Raw genomic sequence first — 23,016 nt, forward strand, 5'->3', positions numbered from 1 at the left:
ATCAATAAAGGTTTGAATGAGGGTACGTACCAATCAATTTTCAAGAATCGATAGTTGGGTATTCTTTATTTTTATTTTTGTGTGTAATATTATCATTTTATTATTATTGTTATTGTATTGAATTAATAATGAAAATATAAACACGTGTATAATAAAGAATACTGTAATAAGATGTAAAAGAATCTTAATAAAAGATAACAAACACACATTTGTATATTTATGAATGAAGAAAAATTGAAAATAAAAAAGTATGCTTAAGGAATAATGATTTGGTGGAGGAGGAGTTGGAGATGTCAGCAAATGCAAGAAGATGAGGTAGGGGATAGTGATGCAAGAAAATAATAATAATAAAACAAGAGTTTAATTATGAGAGAGAGAGAGAGAGAGAGAGAGAGAGAGAGAGAAATTATTGAAATTAAAGAAAAAAAGAATAGTATGAAGAGAGGAAAGGACTCAAACTCACAAGCCATGGAAATAATTAAGCAATGCATCATGTCCCACAGACTTCCACATTACTGCTACATATCACAATCACACACACAAACACACAGAGTACGGAAAACTGAGTAAACAATTGAATGAAATAAAAGCAAAAAATGAGAAATTGGAGAGGGGGGGGGGGGGGGGTACACTACTCTACATATACGTTATAAGTCAGAAAAAGTTGGTGCATTAGGCCTTTGCACAAAGGCCAAAACCATGCTTTTTTTTTTTTTTTTTTTCCCTCTGTTTCTCTCTTTTCACCATCACCATCAATGTCAATATCATGTGGGAATTTGCCATTTGCGAAAAAATAAAAAAAAAGTCATATAAGGCGGAAAGATAGGATTTTGGATGCACATATATTTTCTTTTTCCGACCATAATATATATATATATATAGAATTCTGCTTCTGTATTCTTGATCTAAAGGAGAATTGTCAATAAACAGTTTTGAATAAAATACAGTGATGACATTTAGAAAAAAGGAAATGGAAAGAAGAAGTCAATCACAATAAAACAAAAAGAATAATTGTTCAAGGCTCAAAAAATACTCTTTTGTTTTTTTTTTTTTTTTTCTGGTGGTGGTGGGGAGGGGGTGAGTTGAACTTTGAATTTTCCTCTTCTCTTCTTGCATTTGTTTGTGAAAAGTAATAAGTTCTAACAGCCAGCAAATGCTGGAATACTTCTTATGTCTTAATAATTGCAGACTTTTATTTCTCTTTCTCTCTCTTCAAACTGTTCACAGAGGACCATACACACACACACACATACATGAAGCCAAGCAACCGAGAAAAAGAAACCAAAGCAGAAATCAGCTTATGTTACTTTTTCTCATGATGCTTCAGAAACCTTGGAGTTTTTTCTCAGAACCTGTCTGAAAGGAAAATAGATTGTCTTCTTTCTGTTCAACAGATTCTTTCACTCACCCTCTAAATTTTCTGATAAATTCTCTGCAAATCCTACTCATTTTTCCTCTATATTTTCGCTTGCGGGATTTTTGTGATCTTCCGTTTGAAATTTCTTGAAACCCTCAAGTCAAGAATGCTTCTTTCAACAGACATTGCTTCTTTCTCTGCATATGCATGTGTTATATGATTGAGGGCTTGTTCAAGATATTTTGAAAGTTGTGAAGGGAAAAAAAAAATGTCTGAACCATCAAAAGTTCGTTTAGTTCGTTGCCCAAAGTGTGAGAAATTACTGCCAGAGGTGACCCATTACTCTGTTTATCAGTGTGGTGGTTGTGGTGCTGTGCTGAGAGGTGATCAATTTTCCCTATTCTTGTTGCTTACATTTTCTTGTTGATATTTTGAGGAAATGATGAAGTTTGGGATATATTAGTATCAAGTTTTGTGCTTTCCTAAGTGTTTATTGGATTAATTCGTTTGTACTGTGTTTGTTTCTTGGTTGATCCTTAATGTGCTGTAGTACTTGAAGAAATTGGAAATTTTCTATGTAGTTTTTTCTTTACTTACTGTTGTCAGGGATTTGTTTCTTCATTTTTTGTGCTGATACTGGAAATATTGGAACTTGATTGGTATTGATTTCTCTTTTCTTTGGTTTCATTTTCATTCTTGCTGAATGGTTGACTTTGTCAGCCAAGAACAAAGGTGTTGACTTGGAAACATTCTCAGAGATGTCTGATGAGGAAAGTAATGGAGGTACTGTAGAGAAGCTCTCTGATAGATACGAGACAGTGATGAATGTTTCTGAGAGAAGAATGATGGACATGAGTGATGGTTCCGAGAGTGAGGTGAGGTCAAACGTTAGTTCGTCCAGCCGAGCTGAGAGGAGGAGGGTTTTGCGTGATAGAGCTGAAAATAGTAGGTCTAGTTTGACAAGTAAACAGGAAAAGTGGGCTGTTGAAGCTGATCTAATCCAAGATAAAAACTCAGATGAACTCCACCGGGCGAAAAATGCTCAAGGCCTTGAGGATTCGGTGATTTATCATGAGAATGAGAACTGGGTGAGAAGGTCAGGGCGGGCTGTGGACAGCCGGAATGGGGAGAAAAGTGAAACAGAGAGTTTCTGGAGGGCTCAGAAAATGGATGCTGAAGTTATTAGTCATACGGAAGAGGGCCCGTCTAGATCTAGTTATGGTCATGAAAATCCAGCTAGGAACAGGAAGGATGTGGACGGGCTTAATAGTGTCGACTACATCGGGGAAGATCAAGCTGCGCTTTTGAAAAAGTTGGATGAGCTGAAAGATCAGCTGAGCCGGTCAGGCAATTTGATCGACAAGGGTAAAGAAAAGCTTCCCACTGATAGGAGGATGGCTCACCAGGATCCTTATTATTCTGAGAATTGGTATCCTGATGCATCACTGGAAATGAATAGGATGTCAATACAAAACATGCATCCTGATGCCCAGATTAAAAAACCACTTTATCAGAATCAGTATGCTGAGCCACCTCCTTTGATGCATAGGCAAGAAATTGGGAGCAATGGTTTTTATCCTCCACGATATGCTCCCAATCATGTCCAAGGATATGGGGATCCATCAAGGTCTCACATGCACAGAAGCGGTCCACACCAAGCCCCGGCACCTTATCAAATATCGTCATCTCATGCATATATGTCGGGACCATATAGGGATGATGGTGTGGTTTATATGGAGACAATGGAACCATATCCTCCTAATTTCAGCCGTCATCATCCATCTTGCTCTTGTCAGCAGTGCCGCAACAAGAGACAAGTTCCTACCCCTACTCTGCCAAGTGCCTATAGTGACAAATACTCTGATGTCAGAAATGATAGGACTTTTAATTATCAAAATAATCCTGGTCCGTTTGGCTCACGAGAGTATAACCACAGTATTTCCAATCCTCCTCCCTTAAGATCTCACAGTGCTCAGTCACAGGCAAGATGGTCTAGTGATGTGAGTTCTGAAGCGGATCGTTTTATTCATCAACGTCCTCCCAGAGTGCATTTACCCTCTGGTGGAAGACATTGCCGCCCTATAGCTGGTGGTGCTCCATTTTTGACATGCTACAATTGTTTTGAGTTGCTGCTATTGCCTAAGAAAGTTCTCAGTAAGAAGAAGGGCAGAAAGAAAATGAGATGCAAGGCGTGCTCTACAGTGATTGTCTTTACACTGTCTGACAAGAAATTAGTCGTTACGATTGATGTAGAGGCTGAGGATAATCCTGTAGAAGTTGACAACAAGCATCATGTGCTATCGACACGTGGTGATGGGCATCTGAACCAAACTAGGACGACCTTTTCATCTGATGATTATGATAATTCTGGTTATGATTTCCACTCTATGGATAGAGAAACCGGACAAATATCCCCTGAACATCAGGGAAGGGCTAATAAATCTACAGATATTAAAAGCCGCAATTCCCTGTCTACCTATACTTCCGAGGCCGAGGAAGACAGGGAAAGTTCGCATTCCAGAAGAAAAGATTCTAGCTCGATCGATATGTCAACGAAGGATAAAGGGCCTCCACCTCCTGCAGGTTCATCTCTTCAAGATTACTTTGAATATTCAAATAAGTATCACGCGGCGAACCGTCCTGGGGACGGAAATAGAAGGGAACCCTCTGAACATGACAGACTTTTACCAAACAAGACTACCGCTCGACAGATTTCGAGGAAGGACTCCTCAGCAACTGAGATAGATTTATCATCCAATGAGTACTTTAATACAGGAACAACCTTTGATTCCGGTGAAGCAAGCAGAGAGGGAGACCGCCTTCGAGTCAGTACGGCAGCTGATTCATTCTTTGCTGGCATTATGAAAAAGAGCTCCAAAGATTCAAATAGATCCACTGAACCCTCTGAGCAAGAAAAAGCCAATGTTACTGTTAACGGGCATCTAATACCAGATCGATTGATTAAGAAAGCTGAGAAGCTGGCTGGACCAATCCATCCTGGGAATTACTGGTACGTGTTCGATTGAAATGCAGGCGTATCACTTTTACCACTTGAAAAGTATTAAGGTTTACAGATACAATATGATCTTGGGCCTAATGAATTGCAACTGGCTACTGAATTTTGGAGTTTGCCTTTCCTGTGATGCCTAAAGAGTTTAGTTAAGTTAAATTGTTGCACTCAGCTTAACATTACTTTCCTCAACTAGGTACGATTTTCGAGCAGGATTCTGGGGTGCGATGGGAGGTCCTTGTCTTGGCATAATTCCTGTAAGATTTACCATTTCTCTATAGAACACAACGACTTGAAGTCTGAAGACAACTTTGATCTTTCCTCCTCTAACCAATTAGCTGTCATCTTCTTGCAGCCATTTATAGAAGAATTTAACTACCCTATGCCAGAACATTGTGGTGGTGGAAACACGCACATCTACGTAAACGGCCGAGAACTCAACCAGAAAGATCTGAATTTACTGGGAAGTAGAGGGCTCCCAACCGAAAGGGACAAGTCGTACATCATTGAGATCTCTGGCAGAGTCCTGGACGAGGATACTGGCGAGGAGCTACAAAGCCTAGGCAAACTCGCCCCAACGTGAGTATCTAGTCTCCCACGTACATTATATTGGCTTTCTTACCATATTGTTGTTTCTATTCAAAAGACATCAATAAACTCTATCTTTACTAACGCAAGTTTTTGGACAGTGTGGAGAGGGTAAAGCATGGATTTGGCATGAGAGCTCCAAAGCAGTAGCTCTCTGAGGAACTCCAAGGTTCCCATTTCTAGTCTCTAATGCATGAATGCTCCTGCTGCAAATACTTTTTTTCAGTAAGAAAATTACGATGAAAGTTTTATACTTTACGTTTTGCAATTGCTGCTGTTCGTCTATGCTTGATTGATTGGTTCAACCTTGAGATATTCATATTCAGCGTCCATGGAGTTCTATTCAGCATGTAAAATCCCTTTCCTTGTCACCTTCGGATGTGGCTACCGAGCATCTTCTTCTTGTAAAAAATAGTTTGATGTCATTACTTTCTCATCCATTTCCTTCTTTTCTTTTTCCCCAATGGATCCAAGAATCAAGTATGGAATTGGATCCTTGTAATAGGGACAGATAAGGTGGTACTTTTATCTTCTTTTTGGTCATGGATTTGGCTTGACAGAGTGTAATTTTTGTAAATTCATTGCAAGTTTATGTGAATCCTTTTGTCTGTAAACCGTGCAAGGGTGTTGCAATCTGTTGATGAGCATTCATGTCCTAAAATATTGTTACTGCAAGTCATAGGTCCCTGCTCAGCATGTGATAATGTATTGTTTAATCGCCCCACCCCCACCCCCACCCCCACCCCCACCCCAAAAATTAGTGAAAGTAATTACTAACAATTTGGTTTCTAATTTCAGCATCAAACCTTTTAGTTTCTTGGAATGATGAGATGATTCCATCAATAACCTAATTTATTTTACTGAGGTTGACAGAGAACTTTTACATGTGAGACTACTCTCACACCTCCATCTCCTATCATTGCACCTTAATCAAACTCTCCTAGTGTATGATTAATCACAAAAGCTAAGGGAAACTTGTGAAGTAATCAAAGTAAAAAGTGGGAATATAAATTAATTAGATCCCCCAATTCATCTTTGCTTTTTCTTTCCTCTTTTCCCTCAAGCAAGAAGCAACCCACTATCGCAATAATCCCTTTTTGCTACACCTACAAAAGGTGCCCACTATGAAATAATAAGGCCACAATCAATTTTTTATATTTAGAAATATCTAATGATATAATAAATTATATTTATAAAAAAGCATAATCTGCAATTTTCAAATACTTATATCTTGGGCAATTCTAATATAATAAAATTAAATTTCTCCTAACCAATAGAAGGAAGAAAATGGGCAATTTAAAGTTGAAATGATATTTGGGGGCCATTGAAAAATCACGCACTGCACAAGCAAAAAGCTATGGAAATGAAAAAAAAGAAATGCCATCAACACTGCACAGCAAAGTCTATTAATCACAACAAAACATCTAAAACATATCTAATACCCCAAAAGAAAGGAAACAGACAAATGGAAAAAAGGAGAAATGTGTGGTCCATTATTTTCCATCCATCCTTTGATGCAAAATCATTTCTTTAATGCACTGATTATTTCCAGCTGTTCTGATGCTGATCCTCTTTGCATCCCCAAATCTGTTGCACTGTTTAAGGCTAAAACAAGATATGATCCAGAAACAGGTGAAGGCAAGAAAGAGCAGAGCATGTGCATGTTCAAAGAATCCAACTTTAGTGGAGAACAAAGATCATACCATAATATCAATCACTGACATACATTCCCTTTTGTCATGTCCTAACATCAATATATGTACATATATATACTCTTGTATATATGCATATGATGTTTTTGTAAAAACAATTAAATTTAAAGGGATTCAGTTTATAGAAAAATATTAAGTACTCGAGTCATAAAAATTGATTCTTGATAAATTTTATTTTATTTAGTCTCATTAGTAATAATTATTTGGTAGTTTGTATGTCAATCATGTTTGTTTGTCATTAAAGGAATTCACATTCATTAATGAGGCAGACGCAGTGAATAGGCAGATGAGGCTTACATCATAATTTTGAATACAGACAACCTCCCACCACCACTTTTTCAACAAAGCATTATAGTTCAGTTAGTTGCCGATCGAACCAAAGAGAACTCACACTTCTTCTCTTCAAAGCTTTTTCTTGATTTCATCATCCTCTTTCTTTCTTTCTTTATTTCTTTCTTAATCTTGTATGCGTTAAGGTGTGAGTGACGAGAAAAGAATGAAACAACTCAATAGCAATTTGCAGAGGAAGGTATTTTCATCAGTGTTGGTGAAATTTGCTGTGTGCTTTCTGTTGCTGGGTGTTGCTTATCGGCTGTTGTCTTCAAGCTTTGTACAATTTTCACCTGTTGTGGTTAGTGAGGATAACCCTCCAGCATTGAGCGTCGACAACACTCTGCCGCCGCAAATCATCGATGATCGTTCCGTGAATCTTCATAATCACACTTCTCAAAATGGTAACTGAAAATTTCCCTTCTTTTTCACCATTTTCTTCAATTCATGCATGATTTTTGCTGCCCTTTGCATTGCAGGCTTCCTCCTCTTTTTCTTTCTTTTGTTCTTTTGAGTTTAAAAAATGAATCTTTCTTTATTCTCCGTGTCGAACTTGAATTTTTTCTGAATTCCCTTGAATATGATTAAAATGATGAGTTGAGGATGTCCAATTTCATTTCTTGGGGTGGTGGTAGAACTAGAGGTAATTTGTTTATAACTGATGAATTATGATGTAAGAGCATGATTGGCCAAAATCTTTACTCTTCAACGTTCTCAGGTGCTTGCTGAAATGAATTTAAGTTCTTGGAAGTTATTATGTATCTGAATGAAGTTTACACACATGGGTTTTTACAGAAAGCTGTAATCTATTCGAGGGAGAGTGGGTTCGAGATTTAAATGGTCCAATGTACACCAACTCCACATGCTATACAATTGAAGCTCCTCAAAACTGTATGAAGAACGGAAGGCCAGATTCGGACTACGTTTACTGGAGGTGGAACCCCAGTCACTGTACTTTGCCTAAGCTTCATCCAAGCAAATTCCTTGAGATAATGAGGGATAAGTCGCTAGCCTTCATTGGCGATTCCATTATGCGTAATCACGTCCAGTCCTTGCTCTGCCTTCTCTCCCAGGTCTGCCTGCTTTCTCCACCTCAACTCAATCAAGTATTTGGAACTTCATTCTCTGCTTCATGTCTGAGCTCTAACCCATGTTTGGGCTTATTTTTCTGTAATTAGGTGGTTGTGATTGTAACTAGACATTTGCTTTTTCCGATATTGATAAGCTGTCTGATGGGGATGTTTTTCTTGTTATTTGACAAAAATGATGTGATCTGAGGGTCCTATTGCACCTACTAATTGATAAGGAGAAGGGATAATCACGTGCTTGTAGTTGCAATTGAGAGAGGTTAGTGCTGATATCATAATTAATCATATGCAAGGACAAGGCACGTCCTTTCGTCTTACACTACTTTGTGCTACTGAGTCACACCATTCTTACCACATCCAATTTACAGCTGCTAAGAATGTGATGAATGGTTGTTCCATTCGTTTGGCTGTCTATGTCCAAATCAAGCTTTACTGTTTTGTTTTGGATTGATTGAAAAATTTGGTACCAACATTTATCTGCCAACAACTTTGCTTCATTTGTTCTGTGAATTGTGATGTGAACAGGCGACGGTAAACTAATGCAGACTGCGTGTGGTCTTTCCTTCCTGTCTTGCAGGTTGAACAAGCTGTTGAAGTGTATCATGATGAGCCATACAAAAACCGAAGGTGGTCTTTTCCATCTCATCACTTCACCGTCTCAGTGATTTGGGCTCCCTTCCTCACGAAAGCCTTTACTTTTGAGGATGACAATGGAGTTTCGTCGGGTTTAATCCAGCTTCACCCGGACAAGCTAGACAAAGTATGGACACAGCAGTATGAAAATTTTGATTATGTAGTGATTGCTGGAGGGAAATGGTTTCTCAAATCAGCAGTTTACTATGAGAACAACGCTATTGTGGGCTGCCATAATTGCCATGATAAGAACATAACTGAGCTGGGGTTTAAGTACGCCTATCGCAAAGCACTAAACTCCACTCTGAAATTCATATCTGAATCGAAGCACAGGCCATATATTTTCTTCAGAACTACCACACCTGATCACTTCGAGAATGGAGAATGGAACACGGGTGGTTATTGTAACAGGACTAGACCGTTTAAAGCAGGTGAGATAGGTATTAATGTTGTAGATGAGATCATGCGAAATGTTGAACTTGAAGAATTCGAGTGGGCAGCAGGGAGAGGATCTGTAAATGGGATGAGCTTGAAATTATTCGACACGACTATGTTATCACTGTTGAGGCCCGATGGGCATCCAGGAGTTTACAGGCAGTTCCATCCATACGATGGAAAAGATAAGGAAGCAAAGATTCAGAATGACTGTTTACATTGGTGCTTGCCAGGCCCTATAGATTCTTGGAATGACCTGATGATGGAAATGCTTCTCAGACATGCTAGATAATGTTTCCAACTTCCAACAGCATGCTTTATATAGTTTGATTATTGCTTTTTTTTTTTCTTAATTTTGTTTCACCGTCTCATTTCAATTTTTTTTCAAAATCTAGGTAGCAGAATAACTATCTCATCTGAAAATGCCACCTTCAGAAATGGGCATCTTTGTACAGAATTTTCTCATAAAGATGAAGCTGTTTAAGAAAGCTCGAAAAATTAAATTCTCATAACAGAGTCTTATAATTTCCTGTTGCTTCAAATGAATTTCAAGTTCAACATCCGGTTCTTCATATTAAATTCCTGTCAACATAACTATGCTCTTCTCAAGTAATTTCTCTAATCATTCACATTTCAGACAAGTGATGCATTGTGAAGGGAAGGAAATTCAGCCACAAAAACACAATCAAGCACTTAGGCGTTCCTTGAAAACTGTACTTTATTCACCTAAACATTCTGCTGCAGACACATCCAACACACAACACTTCAGCCAAGCTTAGATCACAGTAAAACTACACTCATTCCCTCTTCTACTTTTTTGAAGGAGCCGATTCTTGTTTCTTTTGATCTGTCTTACGTAACCAATCCTGCAGTTAAAGTATGAAACCAATGTCAGATTGCACATAACTCGCAGCATAAAAGCCATTAAGGAGGGCATGAGATCAGAATGTACAAGAAATCTATAAACAGGAAAGAATGTAACAACATTCATAACAAGACTTTACCATAACCAGGTTTTGTCATTGGATGATGGGAAGGTAAGGCCTTACGTTACAAAAGGTGTTCAAATAAAACCAGATGGATTAGAAGGTGAAAGTTAGTTTTTGAACTCTTTTAAACAAATTCTTTCTTAACATCAGAAACAACTGATTACAACCAAGAGAATCGAAGCCCTGTGGACCTTAGTTAATAATACGTTTTCTGCAGATTTTTGAATGAGCTAACAAGTTCCAGCACACTGATATTGCTAGTTAAACATCTAGCAACTTACCCTGTAACACTTCTACACATGCTGCTGGACTTCCAACAATTAAAGAAGGAAATCGAGTAAGAGAGATGCATCTATTCGTAGAATATATGTCGAGTGCCTACATTTTCCAAACCGATATTGGTAGAATCTAGTTCTAAACTCGATTTCTCATAAGTTGTGGTTAACGCTCAATGGATTACTAATACACTTGAAGAATCAAGAAATCCCGTGAGAAATTGCACCAAAAGTCAAACTGAGAAAAGTGACGTATCCTGGAGATTAACCCTTCGGTAAAAAGAAAACATATAATAGTCTTTAAAAGATAAAAATACTCGAATTCCTTCTTCCGATCCAAAAGAAATGCATATATCATCACCCCCCGCCCAAAAAAAAAAAAAAAAAAACACTCCATAAAATAACAGAAACCTAACCTGAATGCATCGAGCATAAATTCAACAGAGAACAATGATTCAATCAATAAAAAGAAATGAGGCAAAACCAGAAAATAAACAGAAAAAGTATATAATACGTTTTCAACGAATAGGAGGTCGGAGACGACGACAGTTCCGACTATTCCGGTGAGAATGGCAGCGGGGGCGGTGAGAAGACTCCAATTTCTGCGTATCATTTTTCCTTCCAATTTATCTTTTCTCTCTTACTCTCTCTCTTACTTTCTCTCTCTAAGCTCTCGATTTCTGTATTTGATTCATAATCCCAGTACTGCATGCATATATGAAATGGGCTTTGCTTCAATCCTCTGTGGGCCTCAAAGTAGGCCATCTAATACAAGTAGGCAACTCATGTCTGGCCCGTACTTATTGGTCTGGACCGAATCCAAATAGAGGACATTTGGGCCCATTAAGAAAAAGTACTTTCACGGCTTCAGCAGCAAGACCATGAGATAATATTGACGTAAGCATTGACGTCACACACGTTCGAACAATTGAATGCAGTACGCCTATGCCACATCGGATCGAAGTTTCTATTGCAAGAATGCGTTGGATCTCTTATTGGAAAGTACACATAGTGTTTGGTTTCATTTTTGATCCATTTTTAAAATAGATTAAAATATGTATAATATTTGTCTTGATTTATTTTGAAAATTTTGGTGGTATTTTGAAATGTTTGAAACAGTGCCGCATTTGTTTTTAATCAAAATAAGTTTACAGTAATTATAAACCCTACAACTAAAAAAATTATATACATACTTACACACATATATAAATATATATAAAAGAGACATGATTTAACAATGAGTAATAGTTTTTGTCTCCCACTAAACAATATCAAACATATCATACTTATTTTATATTATCTCTAAAAATAAATCTAAATATACACATTATCTCTAATACCTACTTATATATCTTTGTTTTTCTCTATTTCTATCTTCACAAAATATATCAAAATAAGTTAAAAATGAAGTCAAATATAATGATGATTTTGTGCAACGTGGAATTAAGCAAATCACTTAAAAATAAAACTATAGCAAATCGACAAAAAGAATTATCTTTCGAATACCAAATCGAGTTGAAGAATAAAGGAAACGTTTTTGTTTGCTCATCAAATTGATCTGTCAAAACCTAAATTCACAAAATCTAAATTGATTTGACATCTACATCATATACTAGCATTTTGAACATACTCGATATTTAAGTATAATTATTTAAGAAATATAAATAATGAAGTATTTTTTATTAAAATTTTGCTGTATGTACTTATTTCATTGACTTTTCCATAAGTATTGGGTGGAACCAGTAGTAATGAGCCTAATAAAACCAAATGCCCTAATCAACTATCACGCAAAATATTTAAAATTACAGATCAATATAACAAGAAAATATTAATAAATATTTACAGATTTTCAAAATACATAAACGCATAAAAGAGAAGAAAGATTTCCACTTGGAATAAAATTCACAAAGAACACTTATAGATTAAGAGAAGGGAGGAAGAAGGATATTGTTCTATCTATTCAGATATTTCAGAAGTACTGAGGACGTATTTATGGAGAGTTTGCCATTAATGACAGTGAAAGATTAGGGCGTTGAATGAAGAAGTAAAGGAGGGAAAACAACGATGTGGATTACAAAGGAAAGATGGAGAGAAGAGAGAGAAAACGAGAAGGAATTAGGTTTAGGATTTCTTTGGGGTAATTGGGTAATCAATAAGTTGAATTAGCGAGTCGAGATGGATGAATAGGGCTAAGCCTAGAAGAGAGCCGAAGAGGAATGTGAGTGGGCTACCATCCAAAATGTGTGGGTTGAAGGCTGGACCTACCTGAATGGGTCATGGGCCACAATTTCTCATCAATAAGTAATGAAAAATGAATATAATAAAATATAATTGAAGATAAGATAAATTTTAAGATGAAAATAATTTTAAATTTAGTTATATGTATTCTTGAGATATAAAATTTAAATAGGTGTTTGAGTAAAATAAGATTATAAAAATAAAGATAGAATAAAAGGGACTTAATAATTTTATTTAAAAAAAAAACGTGTTAAACTCTAATATTACTTTATTGCATTATATTATTAGATGTTTCACCAAACAACTTAAAATATTATACAAAAAATATAGAAATATCCAACTCCATCTAAATCAAAATTTTCCTTGACAATGATTCAGTCGCCAAGGAAAAACAATTCCAACTTATAACAATCATATATATATATATATACACACACACATTGAACAATGACAGTGTTGGACAGCTTCTAGAACCTTTCCATGTGGAAAACACATAGTACTATCAATGATTGATTTGATTGTATTTTTTCATTTATTGGCGTAATTAATTAGTACGTGTTTTTCAGATAAAAAAGAAATTAAAACAACCAATCATCAACAAGCATTATAATATTTATCAATAATTAATTCTGGATGAGGATAAGAAATAGTATGAGATGCACATCATACGTTCCGAATTGGAAGGGAATAAAGTGGTATGAATACACTTTATTATGTATGGTAATATGGGAATATTAAAAGAAATAATAAGATAACTGTATTTGGACCATTCTTTTACGGTATATATTTTATAATCACCACTAATATTCCACATACCTTCTTTTTTTGCACCATTATTATTGGTATTTGGAATTTGACCCAACCATCTATTTATATATAATAATTGTATATTCAATTCATTTTTAAACATCCCACACAAGAATCCATTCATCCATACTTCATCCTTGATGTCTTTGCATCACTAAAACTTAGGGTTCCTTAGAGTGTGGAACATGTGATTTTTCACATTTAAAGAAAAAAATATTAATAAATATTTATATGTAAATATTATAGAAAAATTGATGTTTGGTTCAGTTCAATCAACCGTAATCAAAACAAAAATTAAATTTTTTAAAAATATTATCTTGAATATCAAACCATATTCAATCTGAAAAGAAAATTTGTTTGGGCACAATTATGTACTCACATGAATTAAATGTAATACACATTTGATATAATTGAATTTGTTCGGAAAATCATGTTGTTTGCTCGGACAAGTCTAACTGGATGTGTTTGTTTATATTTTAATTTTCAATTAAAAAATATGCATTATAATTTTGTTTTTTTTTTTTTCTGTGTCAAAAAGGGTATGTATTTGGATTTATTAATTAGATAACAGTTTTACTAATTATGATATTAAATTAATATACTTTTAATTAGACTACGATATATACAAATATAGTTATACTAAAATTATTATTTAAAAATTGAAAATTGAAAATTAAAAATAAGCAAACCAACAAAGCTGTGCGTCGTCGTACTAAACGACATGTCTAATATACGATACAATGATACAATACTGATGTAATCATCTTAGAATTCCATCTCCCAATATCAAAGCGCCACCCAATTTGAATAATCCCACCCCCCCTATATATACGCCATACTACTTTACAACTCTCATCATTCACCCCCAAAAGTTCTTCCCAATAATTATCCAATCTTGACACTCCCATTTTCCCACTTTCTCATCCATGGAAACCGCCTCCGCCGCCCCGTCCCCACCCCACATCGCCGTCCTTCCCTCCCCCGGCATGGGTCACCTTATCCCCATCGTTGAATTCGCCAAGAAACTCCTCCATCACCACCGTATCTCCACCACTCTCATCATGCCCACTGATGGCCCCCTCTCCAATGCCCAACATACCCTCTTTTCCACCCTCCCCCCCGGCATAGATTACATTCTCCTCCCCACCCTCAACTTCGACGACTTGCCGCCCGACGTCAAGATCGAGACTCGTATTTCGCTCACCGTTACTCGTTCCCTGCCGTCACTTCGTGACGCGGTTAAGTCCCTGCTCGAGAGGACGCCGCTCGCTGCTTTGGTGGTCGATCTTTTCGGGACCGATGGGTTTGAAGTCGCTCTTGAATTCAAAATCCCTCCTTATATTTTCTTCCCTTCCACCGCTATGGCTCTGTCTCTGTTTCTATACCTGCCCAAGCTGGACGAAACGGTGTCGTGTGAGTATAGGGAGGTGGCTGAGAAGTTGCTGATTCCGGGTTGTACTCCGATCGACGGCCGGGATTTGCTGGATCCGCTTCAGGATAGGAAGAATGATGCGTATAAATGGGTTCTTCATCATACAAAGAGGTACAGGATGGCTGAAGGGATAATCTTGAATAGCTTTAAAGAACTGGAGCCTGGTGCGATTGAAGCTTTGCAAGAAAAGGAAGACGGAAAGCCAGTTGTTTATCCCATTGGGCCTTTGATCCAAACGGGCCCAAAACCCGAGGTCGATGAATCGTGCGTTTGTCTGAAATGGCTGGATGAGCAGCCCAGAGGCTCGGTCTTGTATGTCTCTTTCGGGAGTGGTGGGACTTTGTCTCATGATGAGATGGTTGAGCTCGCATTGGGGTTAGAAATGAGTGAGCAGAGATTTTTGTGGGTCGCTAGATGTCCAAACGACACAACATCCAATGCAACATATTTTAATATTCAGAGTTCTAATGACCCTCTGGCTTATTTGCCAGATGGGTTCTTGGAGAGGACCAAGGGAAGGGGGCTGGTGGTGCCCACATGGGCCCCACAGGCTCATATACTCCGCCATGAATCAACGGGTGCATTTCTGACACATTGTGGATGGAACTCGATTCTAGAGAGCGTAGTGAATGGAGTGCCGATGATAGCCTGGCCGTTGTATGCTGAACAACGGATGAACGCCCTGATGCTTCATGAGGACGTGCGAGTGGCCTTGAGGGCTAAAGCCGGAGAAAATGGCTTTGTGGGACGAGATGAAATAGCGAAAACAGTGAAAGGTTTGGTGGAAGGGGAAGAAGGGAAGGAGATTCGGAGTCGGACGAGGGACCTTAAGGATGCTGCTGCAAAAGTGCTTAGCGTAAATGGTTCGTCCACAAAGATACTAGCTGAATTGGCAGGCAGATGGAAGAGTAACACTTGCATATAACTTCATCTTGTGTTGGCACTTGTTTTTGATGTAATTCTTGGATGTATCTATGCTGATGGAATGAGTCCATCCCAATAGTTGAGCGAAAATATCAATCTCTCCTCATAATCAAATCATGTAATCCAATAGCCAGTATTGGATCCGATAATATTCCCCCTTATTTTAGTTTATTCTTTGTTTAAAAAAAATTATAATATTGTACATGGATCCATAACGTGTATGCATGTTCTCTCTTTTTACATCTCATCTCTGCAAAAGCTGGATATATAATATATATGGTTTCAAAAGTTGAGTTTTGCTTTGGTAATTATGCATGATTTCATATAGCAGCCATCAGTTTCTGGTGTATACTATTAAACCAAATTGTGGGAATTAAGAGGAAATAAATATGGAAAAAAGGGAGTGTCATGTCATCCCGTAAATAATAGAGGACCCATTGATGTAAATGACGATGAAAGTGGGAGGAGAGGGCACTGACTGATGAATGATGATAAATGAGTAGGTTAGTTGCAGACCAGTACTGTTACCCCACTAGGACTAGGAGGACTAAATAGTATCCAATTTTTTATTAGTCATTTTAATTAATAGCAAGGATGAAATGGAGAATATTTGTTTATTAGAGTAATGATATATATACAAGTAGAGTGTAGGAGGTTTGGTGCAATTCAAGTGAAAATTGTTACAAACATAAATTTGATGGAATAACATGTAAATTACCATCATTACTACCATCCATCAACTTTAATTATCTATTTTTTTTACTTAATTGTTTTTTTTTAAAAAAAAAAGAAAACAAAAAGAGAGAGAGAGAGAGTATGTTTTAGTAGTAGGTTTAATATATATATAAGCTCATGAGAGACGAGGATGGTGTCATTGCTTGACTTGTGGGCTGCTCATCTCAAAATTCAATTCAACTAATCTAACTACTGTCATTTGGATGTGGTCACTTTTCTTTGTTACAAAAAATATAATATCCGCTCAATATTTATGAGACTCGAATATATCTTTATTGATGGAGTAAGACCTCATCAACCTTCATTACTTTAATTTAAACACACCTCAAACCTAAATTCATTTTGTTTCTTAATTATTCTTTCTTTTCACAATTAATGTTATAGCAATATATACAAATTCAAAAGTTTATTTTTCACTTTTTAGGGACCAACTATTCCTGATTTGAGTGATGAGGTAGAGATTTCACAATAAAAAATTTATGAGTTCGGGTTCTATAAATATAAGAATTTAGTCTATTTTTAATAATATTATATATTTTTTTTTACTTATTTTGAATTTATTGGTTGATTTCAAAGTACTAATATATTGAGTAATGAGTATTGTAAATAATAGTATGTTGATTAATATATCCCACTAAATTTTACTGACAAATTTATTCATTTTCTTGAATAATTAAAACCTATATCTATATAAATAATAATTATAAATTTCATAATTATATCTAAAGTTGTTTATTTATACTGAGAGACTTGGATAAAATAATATAAAACAAACAAAAATATAAAGGTAATATAAATTTTGGAAACCTACAAAATGGAGCTAACTTTTCTTTCTTGGATAAATAAAAAGTGGAATTATATGATTTTAACTGGCGGAGAGTCGTGTATCTCAAACTGGGGAAATTGCTTTTTACACACACACAAAAAAAAAATTCTCATCTTTTTTCTTTTAAAGAAGGTGTCGTTGGGAAAATTGTTTTCTACACACAAAAAAAAAGTGGTGATTTTTTTTATCTTTTACAGAAGGTGTCGGTGGGGTAAAAATTGTGATGTATATGTACATATTTTTCTTTTACAGAAGGTGTCTGCGTGAGGAAGACAACACTTTGGTTTCTTATGGTTGTGCCGGAAACAAGTTTGTTTTATTATTTGCTTTACTTTCGTTCATGGACTACAAGAGTTGATGTGCTTCAACATTCATGGACATTGCATTTCATGGGCTTTAAGCAAAAGTTGAAAAGGGCTTAACTTTGTGTAATAAGAGCCCAGAAAAAAAATTAATGGACACGGTGCAGTAGCTCATGAGGTAGAGATGTCACAATAAAAAAATCGTGCAGTAGCTCATGCAGTGAGATATATATATATATATATATGTATGTATGTATATAAATAGGAGCAGTGTCAGTATCGATAAACCAATAAGATAAGAAGATGGATAAGAATGTGAAGGTGTGTGTGAGTGGAGGTGCAGGCTACTTAGCTTCTTTTCTTGTGAAGCAACTTTTGGAGAGGGGTTATACTGTTCATGCCACTCTCAGAACTCTTGGTGATGCCTCAAAGCTGGGGCTTCTACAGGGTCTTCAACTTCATCATCAGGCAGGCAGCAGATTGAAGTTGTTTGAGGCTGATATATACCGTGCCCATGAGTTTGGAGCTGCGATTGAGGGTTGTGAATTTGTGGTCCATATGGCAACACCCTTGCAACACTATGCACACAACTCTCAGGTTTGTGTTTGGAGTTTTTTACGTTTTAATTGCACACCACTCTTTGTTGGTGTTAGTATATATACTGATTTATAATGCATTTTAATATTTACATTATAACATATGTCTCTTTATATTCCATCCATTGATGTTGAGGTTAATTAGTGGTGGTGATGGAAGTTATGCCCATAACGTTTGTAAGAATTTTTCTTCAATTATGTTCCGTCTTCCCACTACATCATATCATATCCACTTACAACCCATTTATTCCCACTATCTTTTATAACTCATCACATTATTATTCATTAATTCACACTAAAACGGTAGATGATTTCTACATTTATAAAAGGGGCATCATTCTATTTGTCTTGATACACCTGCATATACATCCTACATGCAAGTAATTTATAAGAGAGAATTATATTATTTGTTGGAAGGTGCTCTTTTTGGTGGAGCTTTGAACTTTATTATTTGTCTAGAGTTGGTGATACTGGCAAGGCAGCAAGAACATGAAAACTACTTACATGGGACTTTTAGTATAATTATTTACATAATTAGGATTGTGTGAAGGAGTAATGATTGTAAATTGTATTCTCCATCTTAAAATGCAGTACAAGAATACTAGTGAGGCGGCTATGGGTGGGGTTAAGATCATAATGGAGAGCTGCATGAGATCAAATACAGTGAAGAAACTGATTTACACTGCTTCTGTGGTGGCAGCTTCCCCCTTACAAGAAGATGGTTCTGGCTATAAGGATTTCATGGATGAAACTTGTTGGACCCCTCTCAATCTCTCCTATGAGATTATCTCCGTATGTTTCGAATCTCTCTTTGAATCTTGAATCACCTCCATTTTCACACATACCCACACCCTTGAAGTACTAAATGATCCCGCGGGGGGATTATAAAGAGATATCGGTATAAATTTTCAAAATCAAAGAGTCTTTTGTAATGTTTTCAGTGGGACGAGAAAGAGTTCTTGATTCTTGTGTGCATCAAGTTTTATGATTTGAATGTTTCTGTTGTGATGTTATTAGGATTATGTAAATTCAAAGACGGTGGCTGAGAAAGAAGTGTTGAGTTACAATGGGAAGGGCATAGAAGTGGTGAGCCTTGCTTGTGGGCTTGTGGGAGGTGACACAATTCAATCCTCCATGGCTGAGAGCATGGGAGTCCTTATATCACAAGCCACAAATGATGGATCGAGGTACAAAGTTCTGAGGGTTTTGGAGGATTTGCTAGCAAAAGTGCCCATTGCACACATCCAAGATGTGACTGAAGCACACATCTTCTCCATGGAGAATTCACACATCAATGGGAGGTTTCTCTGTGCCAGTGCATTCCTGAAATCAGCAGACATTGCTTCACTGATCCAGAAATGCCCCCAAAATATAAGCATCCCCAATGAGTAAGATTCTTTCCAGTTTTGTTTCTTCAATTGGTTATCATTTCAGAACAACAACATGGGTTGTGCATATATATAACGTTGGATTTATTAATCCAATAATGTTGGATCATTAATCTAACGTCGGGCTTATATATTATGGACTGTCAAAGTTTAGACCCAGTAAAGTGATCAAATAAGGTTTCAGTAATTTCAGTTTTAACTTATCTGATAGGATGTGGGCCTTTAATGTGTAGAGACTAATGGTAATTTCAGTTGTATTGGATGATTTGAAACTGAAATACCTATTATTATATATATAAGTATCATAGTCCCCAGTCCACACGGTATGAGACTTCATTATATCTTCTGACATCCCATTATCAGAGAGAAATAAAAAATAGAAAAGAAACTAAAGAAAACTCTGTGAAACCGTGTTGATCTGAAAGGCTGTTGACACAATTTCATTGAGTCCCTACCGCTATAGATTCAAGTACACTTCCATATTTATGCTTATCTTATTTGTTAATGATTCAACATGATCGATTTTAGGATTGATAGTGATTGTTGTATGGATATGTATGCATATTTGAAAGTATGTATTTAAAGTCGGTATGTATATATATTTTAAATTTATGGTTTATGGAATCCTTATATGCAATAATGTATGTATATATGCATATTTGATATCTAGATTCAGATTCAGTTTTTGAGTTTTTTGGATTGATCGCCCACGTGGAGGAAGCTACCGGAGACGATCCAAAAAAAAAAATTGAAGTAGTTTTTGCGGTGTAATTATTAAATTCAAATTTTGTAACGGTTATGTATATATTTTAATGTGAACTAATTGAAACAACATGTCGTAAAAGTGATCTCTCTTGTTGAAGTTAATTCATTTTTAAAATATAAAAGGATGCGTGTATGTAAATTTTGTTAATATCGATCGGCCCAAAGGAAGGTCCACATTTGACGGGATTTATGTACATTTATGGTGATAGACATGTGATGATTATTCATTTTTGCATGTGAATAACAAATCGGCCCAAAGGAAAGGTTTGTTGTTTGACATGATCTTATCATTAGTATTTAATCACTATAATAGATATCATTTACAAGTTAATATTTTGTCCAAAGATAGAATATTGATGGAGGTACTCAATATATTAAAGGTTGTCGTACCATTATTCTGAATTTATAATTGTGATATTTTGGTTTAAAGACTTATGTTAGGTTAATTCAACTTCGGTGCCTAGACACACATGGTGGATAGATTCTGGTGCAACCACTCACACCAGTGTGTCTATGCAAGGTCGTTTGAGTTGCCGAAAGCCTAACAATGTTGAAAGATACATTTATGTGGGTGATGGCAAGACGGTTCAAATAGAGGCAATAGAAGAATTTAGATTATTGTTCAAAATCGGATTTTACTTGGATCTTGAATACACATTTTCCATACCTTCTTTTTGGACGAAATATGATTTCTATTTTTAATTTGGACAAATTTGATTATTCTTGTTCATTTGGAGGTGGAAACTTTAGCTTATTTCTTGATTCAAAAATTGGTTGTTTCTGATTCTTTATCTGCTTATGATTATTTTTATTCCTTAGATACAATTGACTCTTTTAATGAATCCATGCACTTGAGCACATAGGCATCAAGTTCCTAGTTACGAAAGAAAGAATATAGAGTGAAAAACTGTCTATAGAGCATATTGAGACAAATTCCATGATTGGGGATCCGCTTACTAAAGGATTGCCACCTAAAAATGTTTCATGAGCACACTGCTTATATGGGTGTCATATCACTTCAAGGTGTTTGAGTTTTTCAGGATATACAGTTTATGTGGGAGTTTGTAATTTTAAATGCTCATGTTAAAGGCGTATTTGTCATTCAATTTATGGTTATTAAAGGTCATTTTATGTAGAAATGGGCCTTAAAGTTATATTTTTGCACTCTAATTCTATTATGAATTGATCTCACTAAAGTTTAAGGAGGACCAGTTGGAAATAGGCGCGTTTTAGATCACATTACAAGAAATTTTCATGCTATGCATCTACATCATGATTCATGTCATTCAGTTGTATCAAAGTTGTGACCATTGGTGGGTCGAGTTACGATAAATGTAACAAAGATCGTTTTGATCCTCTTTTTTGATATGATTGATGGACCGGATTGATTTATAAATGCATTAAGGATGACAACAAAGTTGAGGTCAAAATAATACATAATTATAAGGTTTGTACATATAGCCCATGTGGTAGATTATTGAATTTATTAATATAATAATATTGTATCATTAATCCAACGTTGGACTTATATGTAAAATAATTATGTATTATGGACTATCGAAGTTTAGGCTCAATAAAGTGATCAAATAAGGTTTTAGTAATTTAGGTCTTAATGTATCTGATAGGATGTGGTCTTTTAATGTGTAGAGACTAATGATAATTTCAGTTTTAGTGATGGGTTGAAACTGAAATATCTGTTATTATATATATAAGTGTCATGGTCTCCAGATCGCATGGTACGAGACTCCATTATATCTTTTGGCATCCCATTATCAAAGAGAAATCAAAGAGAAAAGAAACTAAAAGAAACTCTGTGAAACCGTGTTAATCTGAAAGGCTGTTGACACGATTCCATTGAGTTCTCTACGGCAATCGATTCAAGTATGCTTACCCATTTATGTTTATCGTATTTCTTAATGATTTAACAATGATCGTTCTGGATTGATAGTGATTGTTGTTTCACTACGAAGTATTTATTTAAATTTTAACATATAATTCTTAGGATGTTTCAAAACTAAGAAGTTGAACAATCACTATCATCTATTTATGGTCATTCTAAGTTTATACCATCACATGGATAGTTGTGATTATTTGAGTCTTGAGACCTCCTAAAAATGACTGAGATTATACGACATGACATGCAGAAGAAATGTTGCATTATCTTTTTCAGAATAACTTAGAGAGATGGTGTCAAGCAGGTTCATTGAAGATACGAGGAGAGAAACTAGCTGGGGTTCAAGAAAGCTGGAGGATTTGGGATTCCAGTTCAAATGTGATGCTGAAAAGATAATAGAAGATAGCCTCCTCTGTGCCAAGAGGTTGGGTAACATCATCTGAGTGTATACACGTTAATTCCTGTCATGATCAATTGAGCAAGTGGATTACTTGAGTAGGGGTGCAGGCGAATCAAGTCAGGTGATTCAGTTAGTTATTGTTCGAATCTCGCGGTTGTTATGTTTAAAGAATCAAACTCGAACGAGCTTTTAATGGATGACTTTGCGAATGTCATAAACTATATAAACTATATTACTGTTATGAGGAAACGTGAATTCTCGGGCAAGCACCAAGCACAAAGGCCCAACACGT

The 23,016-nt window shown here is 36.0% G+C and overlaps 4 protein-coding genes and 1 long non-coding RNA gene across 5 annotated transcripts; 4 read left to right on the plus strand and 1 right to left on the minus strand.

The window, feature by feature from the left end:
• Positions 1-1,101: 1,101 nt before the first annotated feature.
• On the plus strand, positions 1,102-5,569 carry LOC105173452 (uncharacterized). The gene is made up of 5 exons (XM_011095195.3): positions 1,102-1,740; positions 2,078-4,367; positions 4,564-4,624; positions 4,723-4,946; positions 5,057-5,569. The coding sequence occupies exons 1-5, from the start codon at positions 1,626-1,628 to the stop codon at positions 5,103-5,105; spliced, it is 2,739 nt and encodes a 912-aa protein (XP_011093497.2). The 5' UTR covers positions 1,102-1,625; the 3' UTR covers positions 5,106-5,569.
• A 1,309-nt stretch (positions 5,570-6,878) lies between these two features.
• LOC105173468 (protein trichome birefringence-like 25) lies at positions 6,879-9,506 on the plus strand. The gene is made up of 3 exons (XM_011095215.3): positions 6,879-7,401; positions 7,793-8,070; positions 8,663-9,506. The coding sequence occupies exons 1-3, from the start codon at positions 7,164-7,166 to the stop codon at positions 9,443-9,445; spliced, it is 1,299 nt and encodes a 432-aa protein (XP_011093517.2). The 5' UTR covers positions 6,879-7,163; the 3' UTR covers positions 9,446-9,506.
• A 313-nt stretch (positions 9,507-9,819) lies between these two features.
• LOC105173462 (uncharacterized) lies at positions 9,820-11,253 on the minus strand. The gene is made up of 2 exons (XR_848747.3): positions 10,932-11,253; positions 9,820-10,019 (listed from the first exon to the last, which is right to left on the minus strand). It is a non-coding gene; the product is annotated as an uncharacterized LOC105173462 (long non-coding RNA).
• A 3,064-nt stretch (positions 11,254-14,317) lies between these two features.
• On the plus strand, positions 14,318-16,058 carry LOC105173474 (hydroquinone glucosyltransferase). The gene has a single exon (XM_011095228.3). The coding sequence runs from the start codon at positions 14,389-14,391 to the stop codon at positions 15,817-15,819; it is 1,431 nt and encodes a 476-aa protein (XP_011093530.2). The 5' UTR covers positions 14,318-14,388; the 3' UTR covers positions 15,820-16,058.
• A 1,872-nt stretch (positions 16,059-17,930) lies between these two features.
• Positions 17,931-22,973, plus strand: LOC105173484 (NADPH HC-toxin reductase 1). Its single transcript, XM_011095240.3, has 4 exons — positions 17,931-18,278; positions 18,869-19,069; positions 19,295-19,665; positions 22,629-22,973. The coding sequence occupies exons 1-4, from the start codon at positions 17,985-17,987 to the stop codon at positions 22,765-22,767; spliced, it is 1,005 nt and encodes a 334-aa protein (XP_011093542.2). The 5' UTR covers positions 17,931-17,984; the 3' UTR covers positions 22,768-22,973.
• Positions 22,974-23,016: the final 43 nt, after the last annotated feature.

The sequence above is a fragment of the Sesamum indicum genome, linkage group LG1 (genome assembly GCF_026168435.1).
Source record: "Sesamum indicum cultivar Baizhima isolate 11 linkage group LG1, ASM2616843v1, whole genome shotgun sequence".
Taxonomy (NCBI): domain Eukaryota; kingdom Viridiplantae; phylum Streptophyta; class Magnoliopsida; order Lamiales; family Pedaliaceae; genus Sesamum; species Sesamum indicum.

Excerpts from the sequence above, each read along its gene's own strand:
- LOC105173452 (XM_011095195.3), top strand. The coding sequence starts at position 1,626 with ATGTCTGAACCATCAAAAGTTCGTTTAGTTCGTTGCCCAAAGTGTGAG. Across the intron at positions 1,741-2,077 it reads TTGTGGTGCTGTGCTGAGAG|CCAAGAACAAAGGTGTTGAC; the intron begins GTGATCAATTTT and ends TGACTTTGTCAG. Across the intron at positions 4,947-5,056 it reads CTAGGCAAACTCGCCCCAAC|TGTGGAGAGGGTAAAGCATG; the intron begins GTGAGTATCTAG and ends GTTTTTGGACAG.
- LOC105173468 (XM_011095215.3), top strand. The coding sequence starts at position 7,164 with ATGAAACAACTCAATAGCAATTTGCAGAGGAAGGTATTTTCATCAGTG. Across the intron at positions 7,402-7,792 it reads TAATCACACTTCTCAAAATG|AAAGCTGTAATCTATTCGAG; the intron begins GTAACTGAAAAT and ends GGGTTTTTACAG. Across the intron at positions 8,071-8,662 it reads TGCTCTGCCTTCTCTCCCAG|GTTGAACAAGCTGTTGAAGT; the intron begins GTCTGCCTGCTT and ends CCTGTCTTGCAG.
- LOC105173474 (XM_011095228.3), top strand. The coding sequence starts at position 14,389 with ATGGAAACCGCCTCCGCCGCCCCGTCCCCACCCCACATCGCCGTCCTT.
- LOC105173484 (XM_011095240.3), top strand. The coding sequence starts at position 17,985 with ATGGATAAGAATGTGAAGGTGTGTGTGAGTGGAGGTGCAGGCTACTTA. Across the intron at positions 18,279-18,868 it reads ACTATGCACACAACTCTCAG|TACAAGAATACTAGTGAGGC; the intron begins GTTTGTGTTTGG and ends CTTAAAATGCAG. Across the intron at positions 19,070-19,294 it reads TCTCCTATGAGATTATCTCC|GATTATGTAAATTCAAAGAC; the intron begins GTATGTTTCGAA and ends TGATGTTATTAG.